The 25,440-nt window shown below is 39.0% G+C and overlaps 2 protein-coding genes across 11 annotated transcripts in view; both read right to left on the bottom strand.

The window, feature by feature from the left end:
- Window positions 1–14,691, bottom strand: part of TTC27 (tetratricopeptide repeat domain 27) — a 185,491-nt gene extending 170,800 nt beyond the window's left edge. Inside the window, exons 1-2 of one of the 3 annotated variants that reach the window (XM_070798087.1) lie at window positions 10,728–14,691; window positions 1,726–1,903 (exon numbers count right to left, since the gene is read on the bottom strand). In XM_070798087.1, coding sequence (XP_070654188.1) covers window positions 1,726–1,903; window positions 10,728–10,785 — 236 coding nt within the window. In that variant the 5' untranslated portion in view covers window positions 10,786–14,691. Of the gene's footprint in view, window positions 1–1,725; window positions 1,904–3,310; window positions 3,603–10,727 lie in introns of those variants that run through there. The other 2 variants (XM_070798088.1, XM_019969975.2) reach the window with 2 other exon arrangements.
- A 3,276-nt stretch (window positions 14,692–17,967) lies between these two features.
- BIRC6 (baculoviral IAP repeat containing 6) overlaps window positions 17,968–25,440 on the bottom strand; it is a 213,305-nt gene continuing 205,832 nt past the window's right edge. For all 8 annotated transcript variants that reach the window (XM_070798081.1, XM_070798080.1, XM_070798083.1 and 5 more), the window contains 3 exons: window positions 24,679–24,867; window positions 22,257–22,391; window positions 17,968–19,098 (listed from right to left, as the gene is read on the bottom strand). In XM_070798081.1, coding sequence (XP_070654182.1) covers window positions 18,919–19,098; window positions 22,257–22,391; window positions 24,679–24,867 — 504 coding nt within the window. In that variant the 3' untranslated portion in view covers window positions 17,968–18,918. The remainder of the gene's footprint in view (window positions 19,099–22,256; window positions 22,392–24,678; window positions 24,868–25,440) is intronic.

Here is a 25,440-nt window from a genome sequence, read left to right as displayed (position 1 = left end):
ACGAGTGAAAGTGAAAGTCGCTCAGCTGTGTCCGACTCTTTGTGACTCCGTGGACTATACAGTCCATGGAATTCTTAAAGAAGCTTCCTTTTTGCGGTAGGGCCTAGGGAGTGTTGGAGGAAGAGGATGACTGCTTTCACTTTTTCTTCAGCATGAAGCTACAAGAATCCTCCTAGATTCCCTAGGCCCTACCTCAAAAAGGAAGATTCTTTAAGAAAAAAATAAATAAAATAAAACCTACGAGCCTATGGTATCCAGAATGCTCTGGACACAGTGCAATCGAGAGCAGAGCAAAGAAAGAATAGAGGCTGTTTGTAGTTAGAAGTTTAGGAAACTTGGGGAAACAGGTGTGCAGCAAGATCTTAATGTAAGCCTTAATAAATGTCATAACTAAAAATCAAAATCCTCAAGAAGAGCTAAAAATACAGTTTAATTTTCAAATAACCTCAAAATAAGGTAACTGAAATGTCTCTTCTCAGCTCTACGTGACAAGCAGGAGTTCTGGTCGACCAGTGTTTAATGCATTTGTGCATGCACGTGTGTTCTTACGTCACCACACAAAGCTATGGTAACACACAGACACCTGATAGCAAAATAATAGGACCGACACAAAAGCAAAGAAAAACTACCAGACGGCCAGAAAAATGAAAATGAACGACATCTGTTAAGTAAAATACAATGTCTGTAGTAGTATTCTTTTATAAACTCCTAATAGATGCAGATTACATTTTATTTATCTTTACAACCTCAACACCAAGCACAGTAGTTGATTTGTTCAAGAACTAAAATGAAGTCATTTCTTACAAATTATGATAAAACAAACGTGCATGTTTCAAAGAAAACTAAAACAACATGGTTGCCAGAGACAGTAGAGAAAAGAAAGGTATATTAACAAACTTATAAGAGTATAATATAAGCCACTGAAAAAATTAGGTTAACTGCTGTGCAACTATCCCTTATACTGCTGCTGCTTCAAAGTCGCTTCAGTCGTGTCCAACTCTGTGCGACCCCACAGACGGCAGCCCACCAGGCTCCCCCGTCCCTGGGATTCTCCAGGCAAGAACACTGGAGTGGGTTGCCATTTCCTTCTCCAAGGCATGAAAGTGAAAAGTAAAGTCGCTCAGTCATGTCCGACTCTTTGAGACCTCATGGACTGCAGCCTACCAGGCTCCTCCGTCCATGGGAGTTCCCAGGCAAGAGTACTGAACTGGGGTGCCACTGCCTTCTCCATCCCTTATACTAAATACTATTAAATTACATAAACATCAATGGAAGAAGATAAACCAAGGGTTCCATAATAAAAACATTAAAGGTAACAATCTAAAAATAATAAAAGTAGTTACAATTCTCACTCAGCAATCTACAAATAACCAGATGATAGTGTACACTTTCATGTTAAAAGGAAAGAAGGTCTGAAGTCTTAAGTATAGCTAAAACCTATGAGACCTAAGCAGCTGGAAGCTCAGTGGTTGGCAGCTACCACCCGGTCATAACTTAGTGTTATATATGAACCTCTGACATCCTATACCACTTTACCTTTTCATTCTCGATGGTCCTCTGGACAGAAGCTTTTACATAGATTATTACGTACATCAAGAGTCTTGACTAAATGTAAAGCCAGGTTTTCCAAAAACCGCAGAAGTCAGTGTGCCTTACATACTGTCAAGACACTACCAAATGTATTCAAAATTCATTTCTCCATGAAAATTTCAAATAAAATTCTACCTTCTGATTTTGTCCAATTCTGCTGAATCATCCAGGAATGTTACTATCTGCTTCTCTAGGTAGCTGTCAATCTTTTCTTCAGTTATTGTTGCTGAATTTAAAATACTTTGAGTCAATGAATTTAACAATATGGCTTTGTAGTTCCCTTCTAGCAACAATTGTAGGAAAGATCCACTCTCTGTAATAGAAAGAAAATTTGTACAATAATCCAAAAAACTACTATTTTCATATTGCAAAGGGTAACACTATTACCATTTCAGTATGCAAAAAAAAAAAAAAAAAAATGTATATATCTAGAACACTTCCTATAAATTAATCACAAAGCACTGTGCAAATTCCCACCATTTCTCCTAGGATTAGAAGTTCATCCATATCATGAGCAGTAAGGCAGAAGTTAGACCTAGAAAAAATATTCCGCAGCAGCAACGAACATCATCCTTCTGCTGAGAATTCAAAAGGAATCCTACTGAGAACAGAAAAGTTTTCTTAGAACATTTCCTTTTACCATCTGGCTCCCACTACCCCCACCATGAAAGTGAAAGTGATAAGCCACTCAGTAGTGTCCGACTCTTTGCAACCCCATGGTCAGCAGCCCATCAGGCTCCTTTATCCATGGAATTCTCCAGGCAAGAATACTGGAGTGGGTAGCCATTACCTTCTCCAGGGAATCTTCCGGACCCAGGGATCCAACCCAGGTCTCCTGCATTGCAGGCAGATTCTTTACTGTTTATGAGCCACCAAGGAAGCCCAACCATATGCAAACGCACATTCCTGCCTCCACACTTTTACACTGGTGATTTCCTCCTGGGGAACTCTTTTCCACTTACTAGTTTTACTCTCGGATCAAAAATCAGGTCAAGTTTGATTTCTTCCATAAGACTTCCAGACTCAGACTTCAGAAACTACCTCTCACCTGAAGCACCTATTGTATATAACACCCAAACACGTGTGTGCGTACACACACACACATCCCACTTACACATATATACTGTGTTAAACTCTCTCTCACACACACACACACACAGTCCTAAATTGATATTTCTCTTTTGGGTCCAGCTTAAATCCTACAACAACGTGTACCTATAACCCTGTAGTAAATGTGCCTTTTAACTCTTTATTTCTCTGGTAAATGTGCTTTGCTTACAAGATTACATCTTTGCTGCCTCATTTCAGTTGTTGTACTTACCAGCTGTGAGACCTTGAATAAATTACTTAACCAACTTACTTAAATTTCTTCATCTGCAAAAAGGGAACAAAAGTACTGTCTACTTTATATGTCTATTATAAGGATTAAGTGACTGAATAAGTGTTAAGAGATTATAAAAATAATTGACATTATTACTGAGGGCTTCCCTGGGAGCTCAGACGGTAAAGAACCCCTGGACGGGGAAAAATTTAGGGTGAAGACAAGTACGGAACCCGAAGACCACGCCCACCAGGTCAAGGATGCAACAACCTGAAGCCTTAAGAAATCAGGTAGATTTGGGTAGGAAAAAAATACAGGAGAGATGAAAACCCAGCCACCTCTTCTCCCCACAGTCCTCACGGCGGCGTAAGTCCCTCCTGGCACGTTCCCCCCTCTCACCCAAACTGGCGACTCCCTCCTGCTTCCACTGCTGCCGCTCAGCCTGAGTAGGGAAGCCCCTCAGCACTGCCAGCTCCGGGGTCCACATCACCCCGGACATAGCTGCAGCCAAAAGATTCCTACGAAGGTCACACAGGAGTCAAAAAGAAGAAAGTACAAGTAAAAGCGACCAAGAGGCCGACGACTAGTGGCGACAGGTCGTGTAAACACAAAGCCTAGACCACCATGTGCAGATAGCGGAACAAGGAGGCGGCCATAACAGCAGCGCGGAGAACCCTGGGAAAAACACGCATACTCGCTGAACCTGCTTCCGCCTAGGAGACCAACACGAGCCCTTAGTACCGAGCATGCCCAGTGAGGATGCCCCGCCCCAAGCTGGGGAAAGGGACGGGACTTGGGGGAGGGGCCTTGGTTCCCTCACTCCCGACCCCAGAGGCGTAACCTTGAGCTGTGGAAGGAGTGGAGGGCGTGGAGTCATCCTGCACCACCCACCCAGGAGGCCGGTTGCTAAGTCACTTTAGTCGTGTGCGACTCTGTGACTCCGTAGACGGCAGCCCACCAGGCTCCCCCGTCCCTGGAATTCTCCAGGCAAGAGCACTGGAGTGGGTTGCCATTTCCTTCTCCAATGCATGAAAGTGAAAAGTGAAAGGGAAGTCGCTCAGTTGTGTCCGACTCTTCGCGACCCCATGGACTGCAGCCTACCAGGCTCCTCCATCCATGGGATTTTCCAGGCAAGAGTACTGGAGTGGGGTGCCATCGCCTTCTCCGGCCAGGAGGCCAGTGGAAGAGATCACAGTTTCGGTCTTGCCCAGCTGCTGTATAATTGGAAAGACTGCAGCTTTGATTTCTCTTTAGGTCAGAACCCTCCAGACTACCTGATGAAAGCCTTAGTCGGTCCTGCCAAAGCACGTGGGCCCTTACTACCAACACTGAGGTACCACTTCAGGGAATTAGAGACCCAACGAAGAGGAGTCCAGTGAATTCCATATGAGAACTCTGTCTGGACTTAACTGGTGATCAAGTGGTTAAGAAACTGACTGCCAATGCAGGGGGACACGGGTATGATCCTTGGTCTGGGAAGATTCCACATGGCATGGAGTAACTAAGCCCATGCTACTGGACTCCCATTCCCTAGAGGCCCTGCTTGACAACAAGAGAAGCCCCCAGAAAGAGACGCCCACGCACTACAGCTAGAGAGAAGCCCATGCTCCCTGCAACTAGAGGAAGGTCCAATCTGTTTACTTTCCCTCTGACTTGAGGCTCTACACCCCAGAAAGCTCCTTCTTGTCATAGAGGAACAAAAACCCACTGAAACTAAAAAACCTGACTGTTGATTAGGGAGACTTTCAGAGAAAGATCCTGATCAACAGAAGGAAATGTAAAAAAGTAACAAATATATATTTCAATTAAATAGAGATCGGAGATCAGAAAGGAGAACTTACACATGACTTGCCATGGTTGTGGGTACCAAAATGCAATTCTCTGATGATCCTGAATAAACCTATCTTTGCTGGAAACACTATTTGGCAGTCTATTTGTTTCTGGCCAACAATGCATTTAAACTTTATATACTTCAAATAAAAAAATATTTTTATAATCCTTTAGTCAGTGTTAATAGAAGCAGGAAATCTTTGATAACTATAGTGGGCTGACTAGTTGCCCCAAAGATATCAAGTCTTAATCCCTGTTACCTGATTTGGAAAAAGGATTTTAAAATGAACCTGATGGGCTCAAAGTCCTGTCCTAAGAGATGGCACTTATAAGTGTCCTTATAAGAGAAAGGCAGAGGGAGATTTTACACACACACACACACACACACACACACACACACACACAAGAACAATACGTGAAGATGGAGGCAGAGGTTGGAGTAATGCATACACAAGCCAACAAATGCTGGCAGTCACCAGAAACTGGAAAAGACAAAGAATGGATTCTCACCTAGAGCCTTTAAAGAGACAGTAGTCCTGCTGACACCTTGATTTTGGACTTACGGTCTTAAGAACTGTGAGTGAATATATGTGTTGCTTTTAAAAAAAAATATGTATTTATTTATTTTGTCTGCATCAGGTCTTCCACTGTGGGATCTTTCCCCAGAGCACATGGGATCTTAGTTCCCCAACCAGGGATCAAAACTGTGTCCCTGCATTACAAGGTGGATTCTTAACCACTGGACCACCAGAAAAGTCCCCAGTCATCTGTTGCTTTAAGCTACCAAGTTTGTGGTAATTTTCTAGAGCATCTTCAGGAACCAATACAAATATTAAAACATAATTGATGATTTTATAGAAGTAAAGGCAAGACAAATATATTTTATGGAATAAACATGTAATGTTAATTATGTATATCTTTATTTCATTACTTATCCAAACATCACATGCCTGCTAAGTTGCTTCAATTGTGTCCAACTCTTTGCAACACTATGGACTGTAGCCTACCAGGTCCCTCTGTCCATAGTGTTCGCCAGGCAAGAATACTGGAGTGGGTTCCCATGCCCTCCTTCAGGGGATCTTCGTGACCCAAGGATCAAACCTTCGTCTCTATGTCTCTTGCATTGGCAGGTGGGTTCTTTACCACTAGTGCCACCTTGGAAGCCCTCTCCAAACATTACTAGCCTTTCCAATGCCCACTAAGTTATTTTAATTAATTATTCTGATGACTGCTGCTGCTGCTACACTTATATAAACATATAGTTTAACACACATTTTTGCTCTGAAGATGTATTTCTCAAAGAAGTATTATAGAATGTATTTCACAACCCTGCAAATGTTATAGGCAGACTTCAGTGTGATTGTCCTTTTACAGTTTGGAACAAGGTACCTTCCAGTCTCCCTGTCTTCTGAATTCCAGTTTTGGATCTGAAGACACTTCTCTTATCCATGTGATCAATGTAACATGTACTTTCATGTATTAAAATGGTAATCACTTCACATACAAAAAAAAGATAGCCACTTTACATAAAAAAACACACAGATTAATGGAACAGAACTGAGAACCAAGAAATAAACCCATGTATACAGTTAATTCACAACAGAGGAGCCAAGAAGATACAATAGAGAGGATAAATGGTGTTGGGGAAAATGGACAGCCACGTACAAAACAATGAAAGTAGACCACTATCTTACACCACACACAAAAATTGACTCAAAATGGCTTAAAGGCTTGAATTTAAGACCTGAAACTGTAAAATTCCTGGGAGAAAGTAAAAGCGGTAAATCGACTGACATCGTTTCCCTCCTAGCTCAGTTGGTAAAGAATCTGCCTACAATGCAGGAGACCTGGGTTTGATTCCTGCATTGGGAAGATGCCCTGGAAAAGGAAATGGCAACCCACTCCTGTATTCTTGCCTGGAGAAACCCATGGACAGAGGACTCTGGCAGGCTACAGTCCATGGGGTCACAAAAGTCGGACACGACTTAGTGACTAAACCACCACTACCACCACTGACATTGGTCTTAGCAATATTTTGTGGTTCTGACTCCAAAAGCAAAAGAAACAAATGCAACAATAAATAAATAGGATTACATCAAACTAGAAAGCTTACACACAGTGAAGGAGACCATCATCAAAATGAAGAGGCAACCTACTGGATGGGAAAACATATTTACAAACCATATACTTGACAAAGGATTAATATGCAAAATGTGTAAAGACTCATACAACTCAACAACAAAAAGCAAACCAATTTAAAAAAATAGGCAGAGGTCCTGAATACAGCTTTTTGCAAAGAAGACATACACATGGCCAACTGGCACATGAAAACATGTTCAGTATCACTAATCATCAGGGAACTGCAAATCAAAATGATAATGAGATATCAACCCATACCTCTTGAAATGGCTATTACCAAGAAGACAAGAAATAGCAAGTATTATAGAGGATGTGACGAAGAGGAAACCCTTGTGCACTATTGGTGGGAGTGTGAATTGGCGCGGCCACTATGGAAAAGAACGGGGAGATTCCCGAAAAATTGAAAATAGGACTACCATATGATTCAGATATTTCATTCTGGGTATTTATCCAAGAAACACTAAAACATTAATTTGAAAAGATATATAGACCCCCTATGTTCGCTGCAGCATTATTTATAATCCCCAAAATACAGAAACAAGTGTCCATCAAATGGATGAATGGATAAACAAGATGTGATGTATATATAAATATATATATATAATTAGCATACCACTTGAATATTTAAAAAAAGGGAAATCTTCCCATTTGTGGCAACATGGATGGAACTTGAGGATATTATACTAAGTGAAGGCAGACAGAGAAAAACAAATATAAGATTTCACTCATATGCAGAATCTAAACAAAAAAATAAACACAAGAAAAACAATCTCATAGATGCAGAGAACTGATTGGTGTTTACCAGAGGGGAAAGAGGTTAAGGTGTGGGGGGAAGGGTTCAACTGCATGGTGACAGATGGTAATGACTTTGGGGGGTGATCACTTGGCAGAGTATACAGATGTCGAATTAAATACTGTATACCTGAGACATATAATGTTATATACCAGTTTTCCCTTAAACAAAAAAAATATATATCACTTTAGAGATATATCAGAGCCACAGACATCCTATCAACAGTTGTACACATATGGCATAGGGAGGGCTATTTCTTCTCAGGCTTATGGGAGAGAAATTGGGAAGGGCATCAAGTTCAGGGGCAAACTAATGGAAACAGAAGCGAGTGGGTTGAGAGAGCAGCAGCCCTCTTGGGGCTGTCACTAATGCTTCTTGAATCAGGCTGGCCTCAGAACCACCTTGGGACTTTGGAATCACCTATTTGGAATTGACCCTAATTAACTCAGAAGCTCTGGCAAGTGGGGAGACTCCTATTCTCAGGAGTTTTTAAAGGTCTCCAGGCGAGTCTAATAAGCCAGGGATAAGAACCATGAACTGGTGTGTACCACACATAGTGTGCTAGGCAGTTTCTTTAAGTTATGTTGTTGATACTTCTAACAACACAGAGAGACCGTTATTGTTTCCTTACAGACGAAGAAACTGAGTTTCAGAGAAGTCATGTGGCTTGTCTGAGGCCACATGACTAGTGATCTGAGGAACCAGGATGACTCCAACCTCTGTTCCTCAACAAAATATCACTGACTTGGATTCAGAGTGTAAATCTGTCAACCAGCTAGAAAGTGACACAAATTCCTTTAGAACTAAGATATTTGGCCACTTTAGGAGAAAATTGGGACATACGAGAGCCACTTTTGAGAATAACATCCCCAAAAACTTAGGGAAAGAATGGCCGTTCTGCCAATCACCAAACCTATTTACTCAATTAATGAAAATTTGTTTCACAGAATAGACCTTTGTAGCCATCCAATCAGTGTTAGCCTCTTGCTTCTGAAAGTCCTCCTGTCAGGGATGGATTCACTCAAATAAACACACCTCTGAGGGCCAACTAACCAACAAGAGTACCAACTAGGTAGTCATACCTCAGAAGACATCAATTCCTGATTCCTCAGAAAGTCTCCCAGACCCTGAACTCCACTCTGCCACAAACCCATTAAGATCAACACTCCGCTCTGCTGGGAGAGACTGTGCCTGGCCAGCACGACTTTCCCTCTGATGACATAGTTAAGATCACTTGAAAATCAAAATCAACCCTGAATATTCATTGGAAGGACTGATGCTGAAGCTGAAGTTCCAATACTTTGGCCACCACATGTGAAGCGTCAACCCGTTGGAGAAGACAATGATGCTGGGAAAGGTTGAAGGCAAATGAGACGGGGCCGGCAGACAATGAAATGGTTAGATAGCATCACCGACTTAATGGCCACAAACTTGGGCAAACTCCAGGACATAAGAACAGGGAAGCCTGCCTGGTGTGCTGTAGTCTGTAGGGCTGCAAAGAGGCCAACACGACTTAGCAGCTGAACAACAAAAATAAAAAAGGAGTTAACTGTGGTTCAGGCATTCAAAGCAAAGCCAGGTGGCCATTGTGGGTGTGGTTTCAGACATGTTCCTACATCAACAACGAATCTGAATGTTCTGACTGCATCAAACCAGCCACTTTCAAAAAATGATCAGAAGCAGCTACCAGATGCAATCATATGCCATAAGTTCCCCCTTGTAAATATGCCATCATTTTGGACCCCAATCAGTCCTTGCACCATTCTCGCCAGCTCCGATCCTAATATTTAACAACTTAGGCAACATTTCGATTTTTGCCTGTGTAAGTCTCCCCATTTTGTAGTCAACACAATTCACGTGCTTCTTGAATCTGTGTATCCCAAGCAATAGTCCTCAGTTTGGCTCAAATAAAACTCCTTCCTATTCCTACTGTAAACTGTTTATTATTTACATCAACCCCTCACTATATGTTATGACTGAATTGTGGTAGGCCTTCCAAATTCCTATGTTGAAGTCTTACCCGCAGTGAGAAGCCCCTCAAAATGTGATTGTATCTGGGGACAAGGTCTCTAAAGAATTAAAGTAAAATAAGGTCATGAGGGTGGGCCCTCATTCAAAGTGACTGATGTTCTGACAAAGGAAACCGTGAGACAGTCACCAACCAACCGCGCTGCTCTCTTCTCAGTGGTCACAGGTTTGTCTACGTCAGAGCCTGAACTTCTTCCTGGAAGAATTTCTGCCTCTTACATAGTGCTGTACCACAATCCTAACTCTTGAATTTTCTTTGATAAACGGAAGAACTTTTTTTAATTTAATCTTTTAAAACTTGGAATAACAATGGCATCATGGGGAGCTTTTGATATGTCATGAAGAATCAATTAATATGCTTAAGAGGCATTCTGGAAAAAAATTAGGAGACAGAACAGCACATAGACAACACTGGTTTCTTTTATTGAAAAAGTGAGGCCTCCCAAAAGACAAAACAAAACAATTTAAACTCCAAGACAGTCTAACAGACTTCGTAACATTCCCAACTCCTTGGGTTACTCTTTTGCTTTACTCAGCTTTACTTAATTTTCCAAATGAACTCCTCCTTATCCCCAGTTTTCACAAAAAATTTACATACTCTAGTAGATCCAATCAACTCTGTGAACAACAGGGAACCACATATACAGATTTTGGTAGAATAAAGGTACAGAGGCAGATAAACCACAAAGCTAATGCAGCTTAAGGTTTATGGCCCCTCTCAAGGCTCTGGGTAGGGTCCTAACAATGTAGTCCTAACAACCTGATCCTCAGACTGCATAACATCTGCAAAAGTAATAAAAAAGTAGCTTAATGATTGCTTAGGGCTGGTGAGGGAACAGGGCGAGAGAGGACAGTGATGGCTAAAAGATACGGGGTTTCTTCTTGAGATGATGAAAATGTTCTAAAATTAACTGTGGTGATGGTTGCACGTGTGAATATACTAAAAACCACTGAATTGTATACCTCAAATGGGTAAACTATATGGTATGTGAAATATATCTTAATACAACTTAAAAAAAATGTTACCTTCAGTATTTCCTTGGTGGTTGAGATTAGGACTCAGCACTTCCATTTTAGGCAGCATGGGTTCAATCCTTGTTTAGGGAACTAAGATCCCACAAGCTGCAGTCAAAAAAGGAAGACACTGTCATGTCAATTAGTTAGCTTCAATCTTTCACTCAGATACACTTCCTCTCTAAGCAGGTAGTTCTAGAGTGGCTGTGGGAATCTGGGGAATCCAGGAAACTGAGATGGGGACGTGTTTAACTTTGGTTTAGTGAGATAGATTTATAGAGTATGCAGTCATTTCTGTGGCTATTGCTAACCACTTCAGTGTAGGAATGGCTTCCAAGAATATTCCTACAGCCTCGGTACTGACCTACTGTGAAAAAATGAAGGCTGGCAATCTTAGAATGAAATGAATGAATGAGTTCTGTGCTGCTCAACACCAGAAGTAGGTGGATAATGGAAGAAAAACAAGATTTGAAGTGCACACAACCAGAAGCTATGTAAAATTCTTCCAGTAATCAGACTAACGTAAAATTGTGAGAAGATTCAATCCTCATCAATTCCTGGCCAAAACGAAATCCACTCCTATCAGGAATATACTTGATTTTCACACTGAGAATGGGTATCACTATAAATCCATCATAATTTTTTTAATGATTTATTTTAAATTGGAGGATAATTTCTTTACAATGTTGTGTTGGTTTCTGCCATACATCAACATGAATCAGCCATAGGTATACATATCTTCCCTCCCTCTTGAACCCCCTTCTCACCCCTCTTTTTTGATGGGAACCACAGAATACAAAATTTATGTGCTGGTGGGCCACAAACCTGTTGGAATACTATGAATAGTGTATATGTCCATGGGAGAAGTTTATGCATTCCTACCATCAATAATAAAAAAGACTTTGTTCAACCATGCAGGAATAATGAATTCTCTCCCTATTCAGTCTTAGGAAATATTACAAAAATTATGGTTCTATGAAGAGGTAATCAAAAGATTACAGCCAAGAAAAAAAAATTTAATTTCAGTCAGAACATGTAAGGAAAAATTATTATAAAGACTTTTGTCAATTAATTATTTTATTTTTCTGCATTTTCTTATTCATTGATTAGGGTCTCTTTTCCCAATGTAAATAATTTACTTTTGTGTAATACCAAAAAAAAGGTAAAAACAAACAAAAACCAGTCAAACAAAAAAGCAATTACATCGGAAAATGGCTAGGACATGAAGTCACATTTGTATAATAGTTAAAACTACCCTCAAGAATCAAGTAGAGGGCTATAATTAAGGATTTTCACCAACTTCAAGAAAACAGATAAAGGAATAAGATATTTAAAGCAGGTTATAATGCTGGACCTGTACCAATTGATTCAATTAACTGTTAGACTCCTCTAAGATGGGAAAAAAAAAGTTTATGAATGATGGGATTTAAAAAAAAGATTTAAATAAAGCTTCTATGTAAAATTTAAAAATAAAAAATATACTACATAAAGTAAGTTCAAAGTCTTTTTGTTAAGGTTGGATTAACCTAAAGATTCAAAATCATGAAATAAATAAAGATTTTTAAAAAATAAGATTTTAAAAAGACTTTAAGAAAGTTTCGGCCAATATCCTACAGTAGACCCAAGATAAAGGGAGCCTAATATCCTCTTTTACAAATGGGCTCAAGCATGAATTATTGAATTCAATCAGAAATAATACATGAAAAAATAATAATACATGAAATTGCCAGTTAAAAAAAATTCAATGTATAGTTATTAACTTCCAGACAGAAAGTAAACAAGGGAGAAATACATATAATTTGTCTCTCTGTATAAAAGAATAAAATGAGGCTTTCTTCTTTAAGACTTGTGAGTCTACATATAAAGATAATGGAACATATTACAAGCAGAAGGCCCTTTCAAAGAAACACTCATCCACATTGCCTTAAAAAAAAAAAAGTGTCCAAAATCAGCCCAATGACACCACTTCAAGAGATATCAGCACCAAACAATATTGTGTCCTTCCTCTAACTCCCAGGGAGAATTGTCTGTAATAATGGGACAATAATTCTTGTTGATATAATGCCACCTTATCTACCTCATTCCCGACTGTAGAATATAAAATCTTGTAGTGAACAATTTTAAAGTTAGCTGAAAAGCAAAAAGGAAAGCAAGTTCACTATTTTTAAGAAAAAAAGAGGATGTCAGTGTGTGGGGGGGGGAAAGATAATAAAAGATAAAGTGTTTTTGAGGGTATAAAGAGCTTGAAGGGAAATGAACTTTTGCATTGGTTTAAGAGCAGCATTCAAGTAGTAAGAATCTCTAATAAGCCTATGTCCTAAGCTATGACTGATTTTTTGGAATCATTATTAGAATTATTTCTTTATTCTATGGGACACGACACCTACAATTTCAGGATTTGCTCCCAGACAGAATGTACTGTAGCTCTTATGGAGGATCAGACTATAGCTGATTTAGATATTAGAATACCAAGACTATAGATAAATCTCTATAGATAATATAGGACAAACACAGGAAGATTATCAGCACATTAGAGTCCAGTTTGATTATTCCTAGAAAATTATAAATCTTCATTTTCGTACAAATATTGAAAATGTTAAATCTGTGCTTCAGGGGCATTATCTCAATAACACAGCACATACTGAAGAACCACTGCCAGAAAGAGCATATCCTTTAATTCAGTAGCCAATGCTTAGGCTCTTTGCTTCAGAGAAATTACAGGAGCCAACTGGTCAAAAAACCTTATACAGTTAGAGCTAAGGTAACAAGAAGAAAGAAAAAGGGCACCAACATGATAAAGGAGCTCCAGCTTGTCCCCATAAATAATGAAAATGACTCCAGGGAAATCGGAGGTGCTCTGGGGCTGTTTGCCAATTTTGCAGACTGCGAGGTAAACAGAGAAAGAGATAAACCAAAGAACAAAACCCATGGAAAGGTTAGAGAAAAGCAGTAACAAGGAACAGAAGGGGAGTGGGGGTGGCGAGTTTGAGGGAGACTGGTACCTATCCTTGTGACCTATCCCTTGGAAAAGAGAAGAGGCCAGGGAGGTGAAGAGGATCAAATCACTCTCCTAGGAACCCCAGCAGGCAGAGGTGTAATCCCAGGACCTGGGCCTTCTAGTGGCCCAGGGCAGCCTGCAGCTGACACCCCTGGGTTAGGCATTCCCTCCCTGGAGAAGCACCAGGTGAGTCAAACTAACTCACCATCAAAATGGCGGCCTGACACAAGCTCTTCCTGCACTGGAAAACACAGCTGGTGTAACCTGAGGAGCGACACGTATGCTGCTGCTGCTACTAAGTCGCTTCAGTTGTGTCCGACTCTGTGCGACCCCAGAGATGGCAGCCCACCAGGCTCCCCCATCCCTGGGATTCTCCAGGCGAGAACACTGGAGTGGGTTGCCATTTCCTTCTCCAATGCATGAAAGTGAAAAGTCAAAGTGAAGTCACTCAGTTGTGTCTGACTCTTAGCGACCCCATGGACTGCAGCCTACCAGGCTCCTCCATCCATGGGATTTTCCAGGCAGGAGTACTGGAGTGGGGTGCCATTGCCTTCTCCAAGGGACATATATAGGTGAAAGCAAAGAACACTCGTTTTTTGGTGAAGCCCATGGGATCACATCCAGGGGCTAAGGGAAGAAGGCCAGAGGGTGCCTCTTCTGTCCAAGAAATGCATAAGTTCAGAGGGCTCAGCACAGCCCTTTAGTTTGAAGAAGCAGAAGATAGGAAGCTGAGAGCAAGGAAAAGAGGAAAAAGCTTCCTTTCAAACTGGTGTACACCTTAAAACTCAAGCATGTGGCCCCTACACTCTTACCACCCTGCTGGACTCCTATGGTGGGAAGCAGGGAGCTTTTAAGCTCATTCTAATTTATGTCCAGCCAGGCTTATACCAACACCGGAATCAATCCCAGTTAGAAAATATATGATTCTTTTGTCTTTGCAGAGAGGAGCTCTTAAAAAAAGAGTAAAAAGCAATTAAAATCACAAAGGAAGAGATCAATAGATGATTTCATGATAATTTAAAACTTCGATGAGAAAAATTAAGTTAAAGGGCCATCTGGAAAAAATATAGACAAATATGATAAAAATTAACATTCTATCACACAAGTAGCTCATTTATATTAAAATATCCAAAGACAATACATAACAAAATGGGGAAAAGGTATAAACTGATCATTGACAAAGCAGAAATGCAAATGGCTAATAAACATAAACAATGTTGAAAAAAAGGCATGTTTAATGAAGATAGGTAAATATTCTGATTAAAAAATTATAATCACCTACGCTGGCCAGCGAATGGGAACATTAACTGAAGCTAGAAGTGTGAATCAATACAACCTCTCTGGAAAGCAGTAAGTCATTGTATATCAAACCTTTTGACCTGGTAATTCTAGGCTTTATCATAAGGAAATAAAAGATATAGACTATGTTCATTAGAGCATTATTTATAATTAGCAAAACGGAAATAACCTGAATGTCTAACAGTAAGAAGCTAAGTATATCCATATTATGAAGCCATTAATTTTGATAAAAAGTATGTAATGTGTTAAAAAGGTGATAAAATTGAACATACAATATACCAATTATATAGAAAAGTACAGAAAATAAGAATATAAGGGAAGATACCAGAAAATTAAGTGTTTAATCTCAGGTTTTGTATCTTAAAGTATTTTCCACTCACTGGAGTATGACTATCACTATTACTGGAACCAAACCAACTGGACCCGAGGCCTGGCCATGTCCTGACCATCTTTGGTGTGGTAGCTCCTGGCTGCCGCTTCAGCCGAGTACACAGCTCCACCAAGGTCTGCAACTTGGTCTGTTCCCACCTCTAGGCTGATTCAGCAGGCCTGTCTGTTTTTATCTTGGAATCTTCCGGTCTAACCAGTCTCATGGACATACCATCCTATTAACTCTGCATTAAATTGTGGAAAACTATTAATATGGTAAAAAAAAAAAAAAAGCAACTGTAGAAATCTGTCTACCAAATAACTAGCTTTGGTTTAAGGAATAAATAAGCAGTTAGCAATGCCTGACGAGGGGCCACCTGTCATATGAATTATTCAGCACAGGGCTGCTCAAGTCGCAGCCCACAGACTGTGGCCACTGGCAGCAGGCTAAGTACAGAAAGTGAATAAGCAGTGGTTCAATGCTGCAACATCTTCACTGTGTTTTAGAAAGTACTGGTCTCCAATGGAAAGAAGGGTAACCAAAAACCTTGACCCTTCACCACAGGTGGACACAATGACTAAAACGTTTCACCTCATCCATCTTACTCTAAACAAATCCAATTATAGGACATCAAAGAAAAAATGTTTACACTACCTTCTACGTTTGATTTCAGAGATGCTGATCTTAATGCTAGAATGTTATCTTAAGCAGTTTTTTTTTTAATTTCTCAAGATCACAACTTCATGAGTTAATAGCTTTAGGAACTGACCAGTTGGGTTTACTAACTTCTGCACATGCTCTTGGACCAAGGCCACCCTGTGTCTGCTGGCATCTGCCCCAGCCTTCTCCAAGGCCTCCCCATTTACCCTTCTCTTCAGCCTGAAAACATCCTGAAGGTATTCTCATACCAAAAAATATCTGTTTCCCCCAGTTCTGTCACTTGTTGCTTTCTCTCCATCCCTTCACTGTCCTCGATGACTACCACTTGGACTCTACTGTGGGCTCTCAACTGACTTCCCTGCCACCCAAGAGCTGGCAGAATGATCTTCTTGAAACATGATCCGACCCGGCCGCTCCTCTAATTAAGGTTACCGGACAGCCCTCCATCACCAATGGGATGTCAAAGCTCCTAAACAGGACAAACAAGTTCTTCTGTGACCCAATCCCTCCTAGCTTCCCCACACCACAGCCCAAGACCATCCATTTAACAATCCCAACTTTGCCTCTTAAAATCCAATAGCATCGAACATGCTGCCATTAACTCAACATCTCCTTTTGCTCCCTTGCGTCTGGAATAACTTATGCCTGGCTAACTTATTTATCCTCATTCTTTAAGACTTAGGGTATCTTTTTCAGGAAGCACTCATGATCAAATCATTAACATTTTGTCTGAGGTTAAGTGTCCCTCCTCTGCGCTCCTAATAGTATCCTGTCAATAAGAGTATCAGAGAACTTACCATTCTTCATTGACATGGTTTTCACGTTTGTCATTTAATCCTCAAGTGCAGGAACCTACAAAGTGAATGCTCCAACGTTTGTTGGCAGAAAGTCTAGACTCCAGATGGAACCAAAATAGACTAAAGTCTCAAATTCAGATGTTAGGCCTTGGTTTTTACAAAAACATGAATTGGAACTTATAGTACTGACACTGTTTGCTTTTATAAAGCTTTCTGAGGACTAATGGAGTGAAATGGGGAAAATGACCCTACTTGATTGGGCTTTCCTTGTGGCTCAGCTGGTAAAGAATTCACCCGTGATGTGGGAGACGTGGGTTCAATCCCTGGGTTGGGAAGATCCCCTGGAGAAGGGAATGGCTACCCGCTCCAGTATTCTTGCCTGGAGAATTCCATGGAGAGGAGCTTGGTAGGCTATAATCCATGGGGCTGCAAAGAGTCGGACACAACTGAGCAACTTTCATTTATTTACTTATTTTAATGATCAAAAATAAACTCCAAAATTGGAGGTAAACAAATACTTGGATAGAAGCTTTTATTGTCTATCCCTGACAGGACCGTACAGACCAAAAAAAAAAAAAAAAAAAAACCGTAGAGGACTGATGACTGTCCTTTTATCACTTGTCGCTGATAACTTTATTCTGAGATATAAGCTAGCATGTCTGCAGGTAACATTTAAATGACTCTTCTTTCTCGTAAACTAACTTGATGACTCTTCTTTCTCATAAACTAACTCGATTCTGTCATGCTTGGTGTAACTCACTAGACCTAAAGTTAGGTATTTTGGAAACTCTGATTTCCTGGTCACACACTTCGTTCACTTTATGGAGCTCTAGAGCTTGTTGCACGAGTATCACGATCCCTACTTTTCCTGTTCCTTCACAGATGAACTCACTGTTCAGGATACAGCTTCTCCTCCTGGTCAGCTCCAGATTCAGGGTTTTCACAGGCCAGTTTATTTTGTATAGACACTGTCAAGAATCATTTTAGGTTTTCCTTTGTGATAACTGGTCTAAAACATATATATATATATCCTTTCCTTTCCCATGAGTAGTTCTTGAAAGTGTCCAATTCCTTGTAGAAACAGCATTTCACACCATGGCAAACTGTTTTAGAAACAAGACATACTAATACACCTAAGTCTTTATTTATTTGGCTCTAGGAAGAATTTGCATGAAAATGAGCCTATATGGCAAGTACAGCACCAGAGAGGTCCATCCTCTCTGCTCTACAGAGCCTCAGTGTTTAATACATACATGTGACGTTAGTAATAAAACCAGACAGTCCAGGAAGACAGGAGCCCTTTAAGGAAAATTCAGTTTAGAGTGACTTTTCAAATTGACCATTCTTTTTCATAGACTTAAATTCAAATAACAGATACATTCACAGGCCCAAATATTGGCATAGAATAAAATCATGTTCATTTATTTTTCTGCATCTTAGAATTTTAGAAAGCATAAAATTAAATACGTTGAATGTAATAAATTCATCCATACAAGTGCAACTCTTCAGCTATAATGCATTTTATGGCAGATTTATCATTTAAAAAATGTACCAGTAAATCAAAAAAGAGGGAGTATGTCCATTTAACTTTTATTGAAGTGTATGGAGGAGGTCTTCAGAAATCAAATATGAGCATGAAGATATGGTCAAACATAAAATCTATCAAATTCAGTGAAAAGTTGCTGACTTTAAATAGTAGTTGTAAGAATGACCAATATATATTCTTTGTTAACAACCCTTCACTCTACAGTAAAAAAAAGAAAACAAACATTCAGTAAACATTCTTTCCTAAGGTAGTTTCCCTTATATAATCAGTGATTTCTCCATTTCTTTGTATACACAAATTTGTTGAACATACCAATCAGTGGTTCTCACAATTGAAAAATAAAAGCACACAAAAGTTTACACTCTTGTACAGGTAAATAAAAGATCACCTTGAATTAAACTGGATCTCCTTAAGGGTGTAGTATAGTTTCAGTTTCATTACCTATTACATAATTAGTTTCTTACATACAAATATTGACATATTTGGCTTGTGCTTCAAAGCCTTTGTGTCTATGATGTCCACGTCAACGCAGCTCATAATTTGAAGTCACTGGGGAGTTCTTTACTGCTGCTAGGTTTGACCTGATCATGCATTAGAGTCTCCTCAGCACCAGCTGTGGCACTGCACATCTCCGAGGAATCATCGGCGTCAGGGTCCAAGCCTTCAGGACAGGGAAGTTTGAGCAGCTCTTCTCGGAGCTGAGCAGTGTGACGCTGTGCAGGGGAGAAGGAGTGATGTTAGAATTCCAAATACTAGGACTAGCACAACATCACTGAAGGGAGGCAATGAGTTTAAAACTAATCCAAAGAATTGGGTCTACCAATATTTATTGTGGATCTTCCTTAAGCTAGCTACTCTAACAGGCAAGTGAACAAAACTGGCACAAATCTCTATCTCAAAATATCTGATGTTGCTGATAAGCCCTAAGTACCTGAGTAGCATGACCACAGACTCTACCAATGCCCCGACCTCTGTAACAGAAACTGCATTATTAATGGCTTAGAGGACACCAGTCATTTGCAATATATAGTTTCAAGTTAAAGAGAATATCTTGACTTGTGATACACGCTGCCTCTGCCTTAAATATTTTTGAGACAAGCAGTCCATAAATTAAAATAAACCCACTGCTATTTTAAAGAATGAAAACAGCATTTCTCAGGTACTAGGCCTTATACAGAACACTTGAAATGTTTCATACTCATTATCTCATGTCATGCTTGGAATACACCTTAGAAATAATTTCATCATCAGAATTTTTGAAAATGTAAACAAATGAAAAAAGAAGATCTAGAGAGAGTACCTAACTTTGTATTACCTATACTGCCATTTATGGAAGGATATAGAGATGTTAATAGAGAGTGGTTGGTTGTTTACAAACATTAAGCTTTAATTTATAACTTTCTAGTGAGAGACAAAGGATCTCAAATCTCACACTAAGGACTTTGAAAATTAGGCCTGTCAATAGCTGATGCTGAAAATTAACCAGCATTCCTAGAACAAGGCACTGTGTTCAGCAGTAATAATGTAAAAAGCAAGGAGTAAAATAAGGAAGATACAGCTGGATAGAGACCGACTATACAATGCCATTTTCTCTAAGGGACTTGAGCATTTGTGGATCTTGGTATTTGCAGGGGATCTTGGAACTAATCCCCTGTGGATATAGAGGACCAATTACATGATCTCTGACTTAAAAGAGCCTACATTTTGGCTGGAAGTTTACATAAATAAGCAAGATAAAACAACTATACATTTGTAGCCATTTGTAAGGCTTCAAAATATATTTACATACTGGCAACTTAAAATTTTTCTAGCCCCAATTTCCCTTCTACCGTGAACAATAGGAGAAAACATTAACTAAAGAATAAAAAACAAAATTGACAATTATTATTATTATTATTATTGACAATTGAGGCCCAGTTAAGGTGGGAATACTATGCCTTTATTGTGAAATTAAACAGAACAGCTGCATACTTTTCTCAATTAGCATTCAGCAGCAAAAGTATATCTCAGATGATGAAAATGTAGGCTGATTCAGAAATAGAGATTTTTAAATCAGGATGACACAAAAACAAAAGACAATGAGAATCTGAGATAAAAGCAAGATACCAACTGAAGCAACAAAGCCAAAGTTGCTTTGGCTGGAATTTAGCCATTGAGTTTTTGTGTCAGGGAAAGACATATCTAAACACACTTGGGAAGATATTGATCTGGTTATGTGCTACAGAAAAAACTGTAAGGGTGGGAATGAAGGAGAGGAAGACTGAGCTCTGAGCACTGAAGAGAAAAATGGGGAGAGAAATTTCTGTATGAAGGCAGCACTGACAGGATCCAGCACTGAACAGATAGGTGTACTAGATGAAGGGGAATATAAATGTAATCTGAGGATTTTAAGACAGAGGAAAGTGTTTAAAATTAAGTAAATACAGAAAGTCAGAAAGACAGGATATCCAAGTAATATGCCAGTAATATAACTTTGAGAAAGCTAAGAGCAGACAACTTTTAAAAGTTTGCACTAGAAAAAACAAGTGGAAAGACCGTCCACAGATGAAAAGTACAGGGGGAAACACAAACACTAGATCAGTGTTATGAGTGTTTTTAATAGGTAGGTATGGTGTTACAAGAGATTATACTGAAATCATCCAATTTAAAAGTCAAGGCAGGTTCCATGAAGCGAAATTTAAGATGAAAACTGAATGGAAGTGAGCCAGCACAGCAGGTGAAAAGCAACATCTGTAAAAGCCTGAAGCGGGGATGAGGGCTGTAGACAGGAAGCCAGGGTCACTGGCTTTGACAACCACAGAGTTGATAACTTTCACAGAACGGAAATTCAACTGCAAAATGCTCTTTAGCGAGAGGGTCATTTAAAAACAGAGGCAAAAGTATTAACAGCTCTAGTTTGGTAGTAAAAAGGCAAAAACATTTTTATAAATGGGGCAAGAGAAAACTATCTTAGAAAGATGCAGATGTTAAGAAACAGTTTTCTTTTTAAAGGTTTTATATAAAATGGAAAATCTCAAATATACACAGAAGTAGGCAGAATATAAAAAAGAACTTCCATGAGTCTACTTCAACACTTATCAACTCATGGCTAGTCTTCCTTCATCTATATTCCCACCACTTTTCTCATTTTATTTTGAAGCAAGCCTCAGATATCACATGGTTTTACATTCATAAATATTTCTGTGTGTAACCTGAAAAAACAGGAATATTTAAAAAATTCACCAATAAAAAACTAATAATCCCTTATCATCATCATCATCTAATCATTTTAAGTGAAGATACTTTTAAAGTTAGAAGGAAAGGAGCCAGTAGAGATAACCGTTATCAATGGAGGATAAAAGGAACAGAGGCGAGCAGGTATCCCAAGGCAGGGAAGAAAGAGTGGCTGTTGAAGCTATGATTCCCACATCAAAAAAAAAAAATCCACTCACTCCCAAACCATCACGTTCTACATTTCCATTCTGTGAACACTCCAAGTTGAAATCAACAGCTCGCTTCCCCGCAAACAGGTTTGTATCACACACACTAACTACCACACCCATCAGCTGTCAGGGGCTCTACAATCTCCCTCACTACTCCAAGTAACAAAATCCTGCAAAGGAAGAGGCCTAGAGGAACACAGTGCACAGCGTCTCCCCATCATCTTCATACAACTCTATGGGGCTCTGCTGGCTCACTTCCTATACTCACTTTTAATTTTAGGAACTGTCAATTCATTGTCAAAAGGAATGCATCTTTTCTGTAGACTTTTGGGGAGCCTCTGAACTTAATACATTTACTGTTTCTTGCTAGTGGTCATAGTTCTGTCAGGGAACATATACCTCTTCTTTTAAAGCCACCAGCAAGGCTTCTGTGAGGGAGGGTTACTCACCTTGAGAGCTGCTGCATGGTGAGACATGGTCCTGCCAACCCGCTTGTCACTGCTGTACTGCTGGATGTCAGCAATCCACTCCTCACACTGGGCCATGATCTCCACTCTTTTCAAGTAAAAGTGTTTATGTATAACCTTAAGAGTAAACCACGCCAGAGGACAAAAGGTGATCAAGTCAGAATTTAAAAGACAACATATGTGGCATTACAAAGAAATAAAATTTAAAAGATATGGCAATTTTTTTTTTTTTTTTGGTCTCCAGAGAACTCAGTGTGGTGAACTGTACATTATTATTGATAACGTGGAAGAATCAGGATTATGGCATCAGATGACATGTGTTGAAACAGCCAGGTTCTAGAGCAAAAAATAATGTCCTATCCCACTCAGACATTTCATTAGTTAATCTTATCCAGAGAACGTTAAGATATCTAGAACACAACAGAATCAGAAGTAAATGTAAATAAATGAATAACTAGGAGAAAAAGTACTGAAAACAGAAAAACTGTCAATTTCTATCTTTCAAAGAGAACTCAAACAACATCTGGATGGGTAAAGAGATTCTAAATCACTGGTATTTGCATAAAAATCAGAACCTAGCCCTAAAATACGCACTATTAATTTTGTCTTCTGGTTAACTTATGAACAAGATTTTATTTTATGAAGCTTATCTCCATGTGATAAATATACTTTACATTTCACTTTTTTAAACTTCTCTTTTTGGAAAACTGAGCAAAATTTCTGTGTACGTAGTAAGTCTGTTTTTGACAAATTTAAACTAGAAAATAGGTCATTTGGGAATTATTATTCTGTATTGTGGGTGAGCTACTTACTACACTGCCCAATGAGCTTGTCTCCCCTAAAGAAAAGACAACACCTACAACAGAAAAGTCATTAGGAAAGCCTGGGAATGGATGTAAAACACCAATAAGTTATTGAGTTTGATGCAAACAAGGATACAAAATGAGTAAGAAACAACCTAACATGAAGAGCCACGATAAGCACAGAACAAGATTCAATGGATAGACTGAATGTAGTATGTGAGTAAAAGAATGAAGCCACAAGTGGCTACGGTCTGGGGTTTAAATGGTGCTTTTACTGAAAGACGAAAGGAAGAATCAAAGTGCAGTTTTACAGTGTTTAGGTTTGAGGTGGTTATTATATACTCTGGTAGACTTGTCAAGTGGTTTATATATCTGGATACATTATTTGAGTCTTAAGGACACTGAGAAATTAGTTGATGATACAAACAGGAGGAACATTAAGTTTCTCATGGGCAGGAACTGAGTTTTGTTTTTCCTCGGGTTCAGAGTACCTTAGTGCAATAGATGTTGGCTGCAAAATGAGTTGCTTAATATAAGTAACCCAAGTTTGAAAAGGGACAGAACACTATGCTTACGAGTATAAAGAAATGCATGTTTGTATTTCCTGTAATATTAGGAAAAGTAATAATTATCCACAGCCTTGAATACAAGCCTTTACAAAAATAAAATACGCAACTTTGTCAAAGTGCAAATTCATTTAGTAACAATAGAAGGAGAAACATTTTTTACACTCCTTCAATAGATTCAATGATGCCACTTGTTAACTTCGTATATATAGCTACATAGTAATAACACAATATTTGCTTAACAAAATTAACGATCAATTTAAAAATATTACAGGATCTTTAAAAATTTTAAATATCTTTGAAGATATTAAAGATCAATTTTCTGTCAGGTAAATATGCCAATTTTTCCTCTAAAGTATTGTGGTTTCTAGTACAATCTAAGAACAAAAATGTTTCATGACAGAGTTATAGTGTTAAGATATGATAAAGTAATCTGATATGACACGTGAAAAATATAATCATATTTTAGGCAGACTAAAGAGAGATGACTAAGCCCAGGAAAAGAGCCACACTTCAGGATGTGGTAGAATAAAAGCATGTCACAGCATCAAGACAGGTTTCAGAAAGTAATCCAACTTTTTCCTAAAGAAAATAAATTATCTTTTTCTACAATGTTGACTCACAGATATTAGTATAAGGGCAAAGTTTCTATCTGCAAGATAACTAGAAAAGTTATCTCGCCGCCGCTGCTGGTCAGCTGCTAAGTCATGTTCAACTGTTTGCCGCCCCATGGACTGTAGCCCACCAGGCTTCTCTGCCCATGGGATTTCCCAGGCAAGAATACAGGAATGGGTTGCCATCTCCTTTTCCAAGAAAAATATCTTAACCTCTAACTGTCCAAAAACATAGTCAGATGTCTTTTAGGAAGTAATGGTTTAAAAAATCCATCTGTACTATACTACTACTGATTTTTAATGATTAAAGACAATAGTAAATACAGCACAGATACACTAAGTATAAACGCAAGCATGATACTAATAAACTATATTATATAGTGTCTTTAAAAAAGTATTTCATTAATTTTATTAAACATACTTCTTTAAAACATGGTGAAGGGTTTCTGATTTGTTCTAGCATTGCCCACTTAACCGTTGCTTGTCGAATGTTTCCGTCATATTCCCGAGAACTCTGTGTGCCACTGGGAGTGCCTCTAGACCGTTCATATCCTGGTTCATTAAAATAAGGCTCCGCTACTAATATAAGGGACTGAACAGACACCAACACCTGACAAACAAAGAAACAAAAACCAGTTACGACAGGACATTTTACTGCCGGTGAACTAATACCTTCCTTCATCAACTGGAGTCCCTTTGAGTAAATGCTTCCACATAATTTTATTACCATGAAGTCGATGTTAATAACTGACACCGAAATACTTCATTAAAGCAAAGGTACAACAGAATCTTATATAATTTTTATATATCATATGTTTTACATTCTTGAATCCTTGAAAAAGAATCATAGGTTTCAATATCCTATTTCCTAAAACTCCTGAAAAAACACTTGCTTATAAACATCTCATATCAATTTAGACATCATTTTGCTCAAATTGTCCTTAAAGAGCATAACACTAACAATGTACTCGTAACAATACTCACTCGTAAGGAAAACTACATGAGGCAGTCTGTATTTCAATTCCAAGGAAAATTGACTTTCACAGTATCACAAAAATCTTCTTACTAGACCCTTCACTGGCAAGATGATATGGTTCTAAGACCACCTCTGATTCCCTACTTATACACCAGGTTTGTTTTTCTAGATATAATCAATACTTAGAGGTCATTATTATTAATACAA

Source organism: Bos indicus, chromosome 11 (assembly GCF_029378745.1).
Source record: "Bos indicus isolate NIAB-ARS_2022 breed Sahiwal x Tharparkar chromosome 11, NIAB-ARS_B.indTharparkar_mat_pri_1.0, whole genome shotgun sequence".
NCBI lineage: Eukaryota > Metazoa > Chordata > Mammalia > Artiodactyla > Bovidae > Bos > Bos indicus.
Note: the sequence above shows the minus strand (reverse complement) of the source record. Positions and strands in the feature narration are given on the sequence as shown.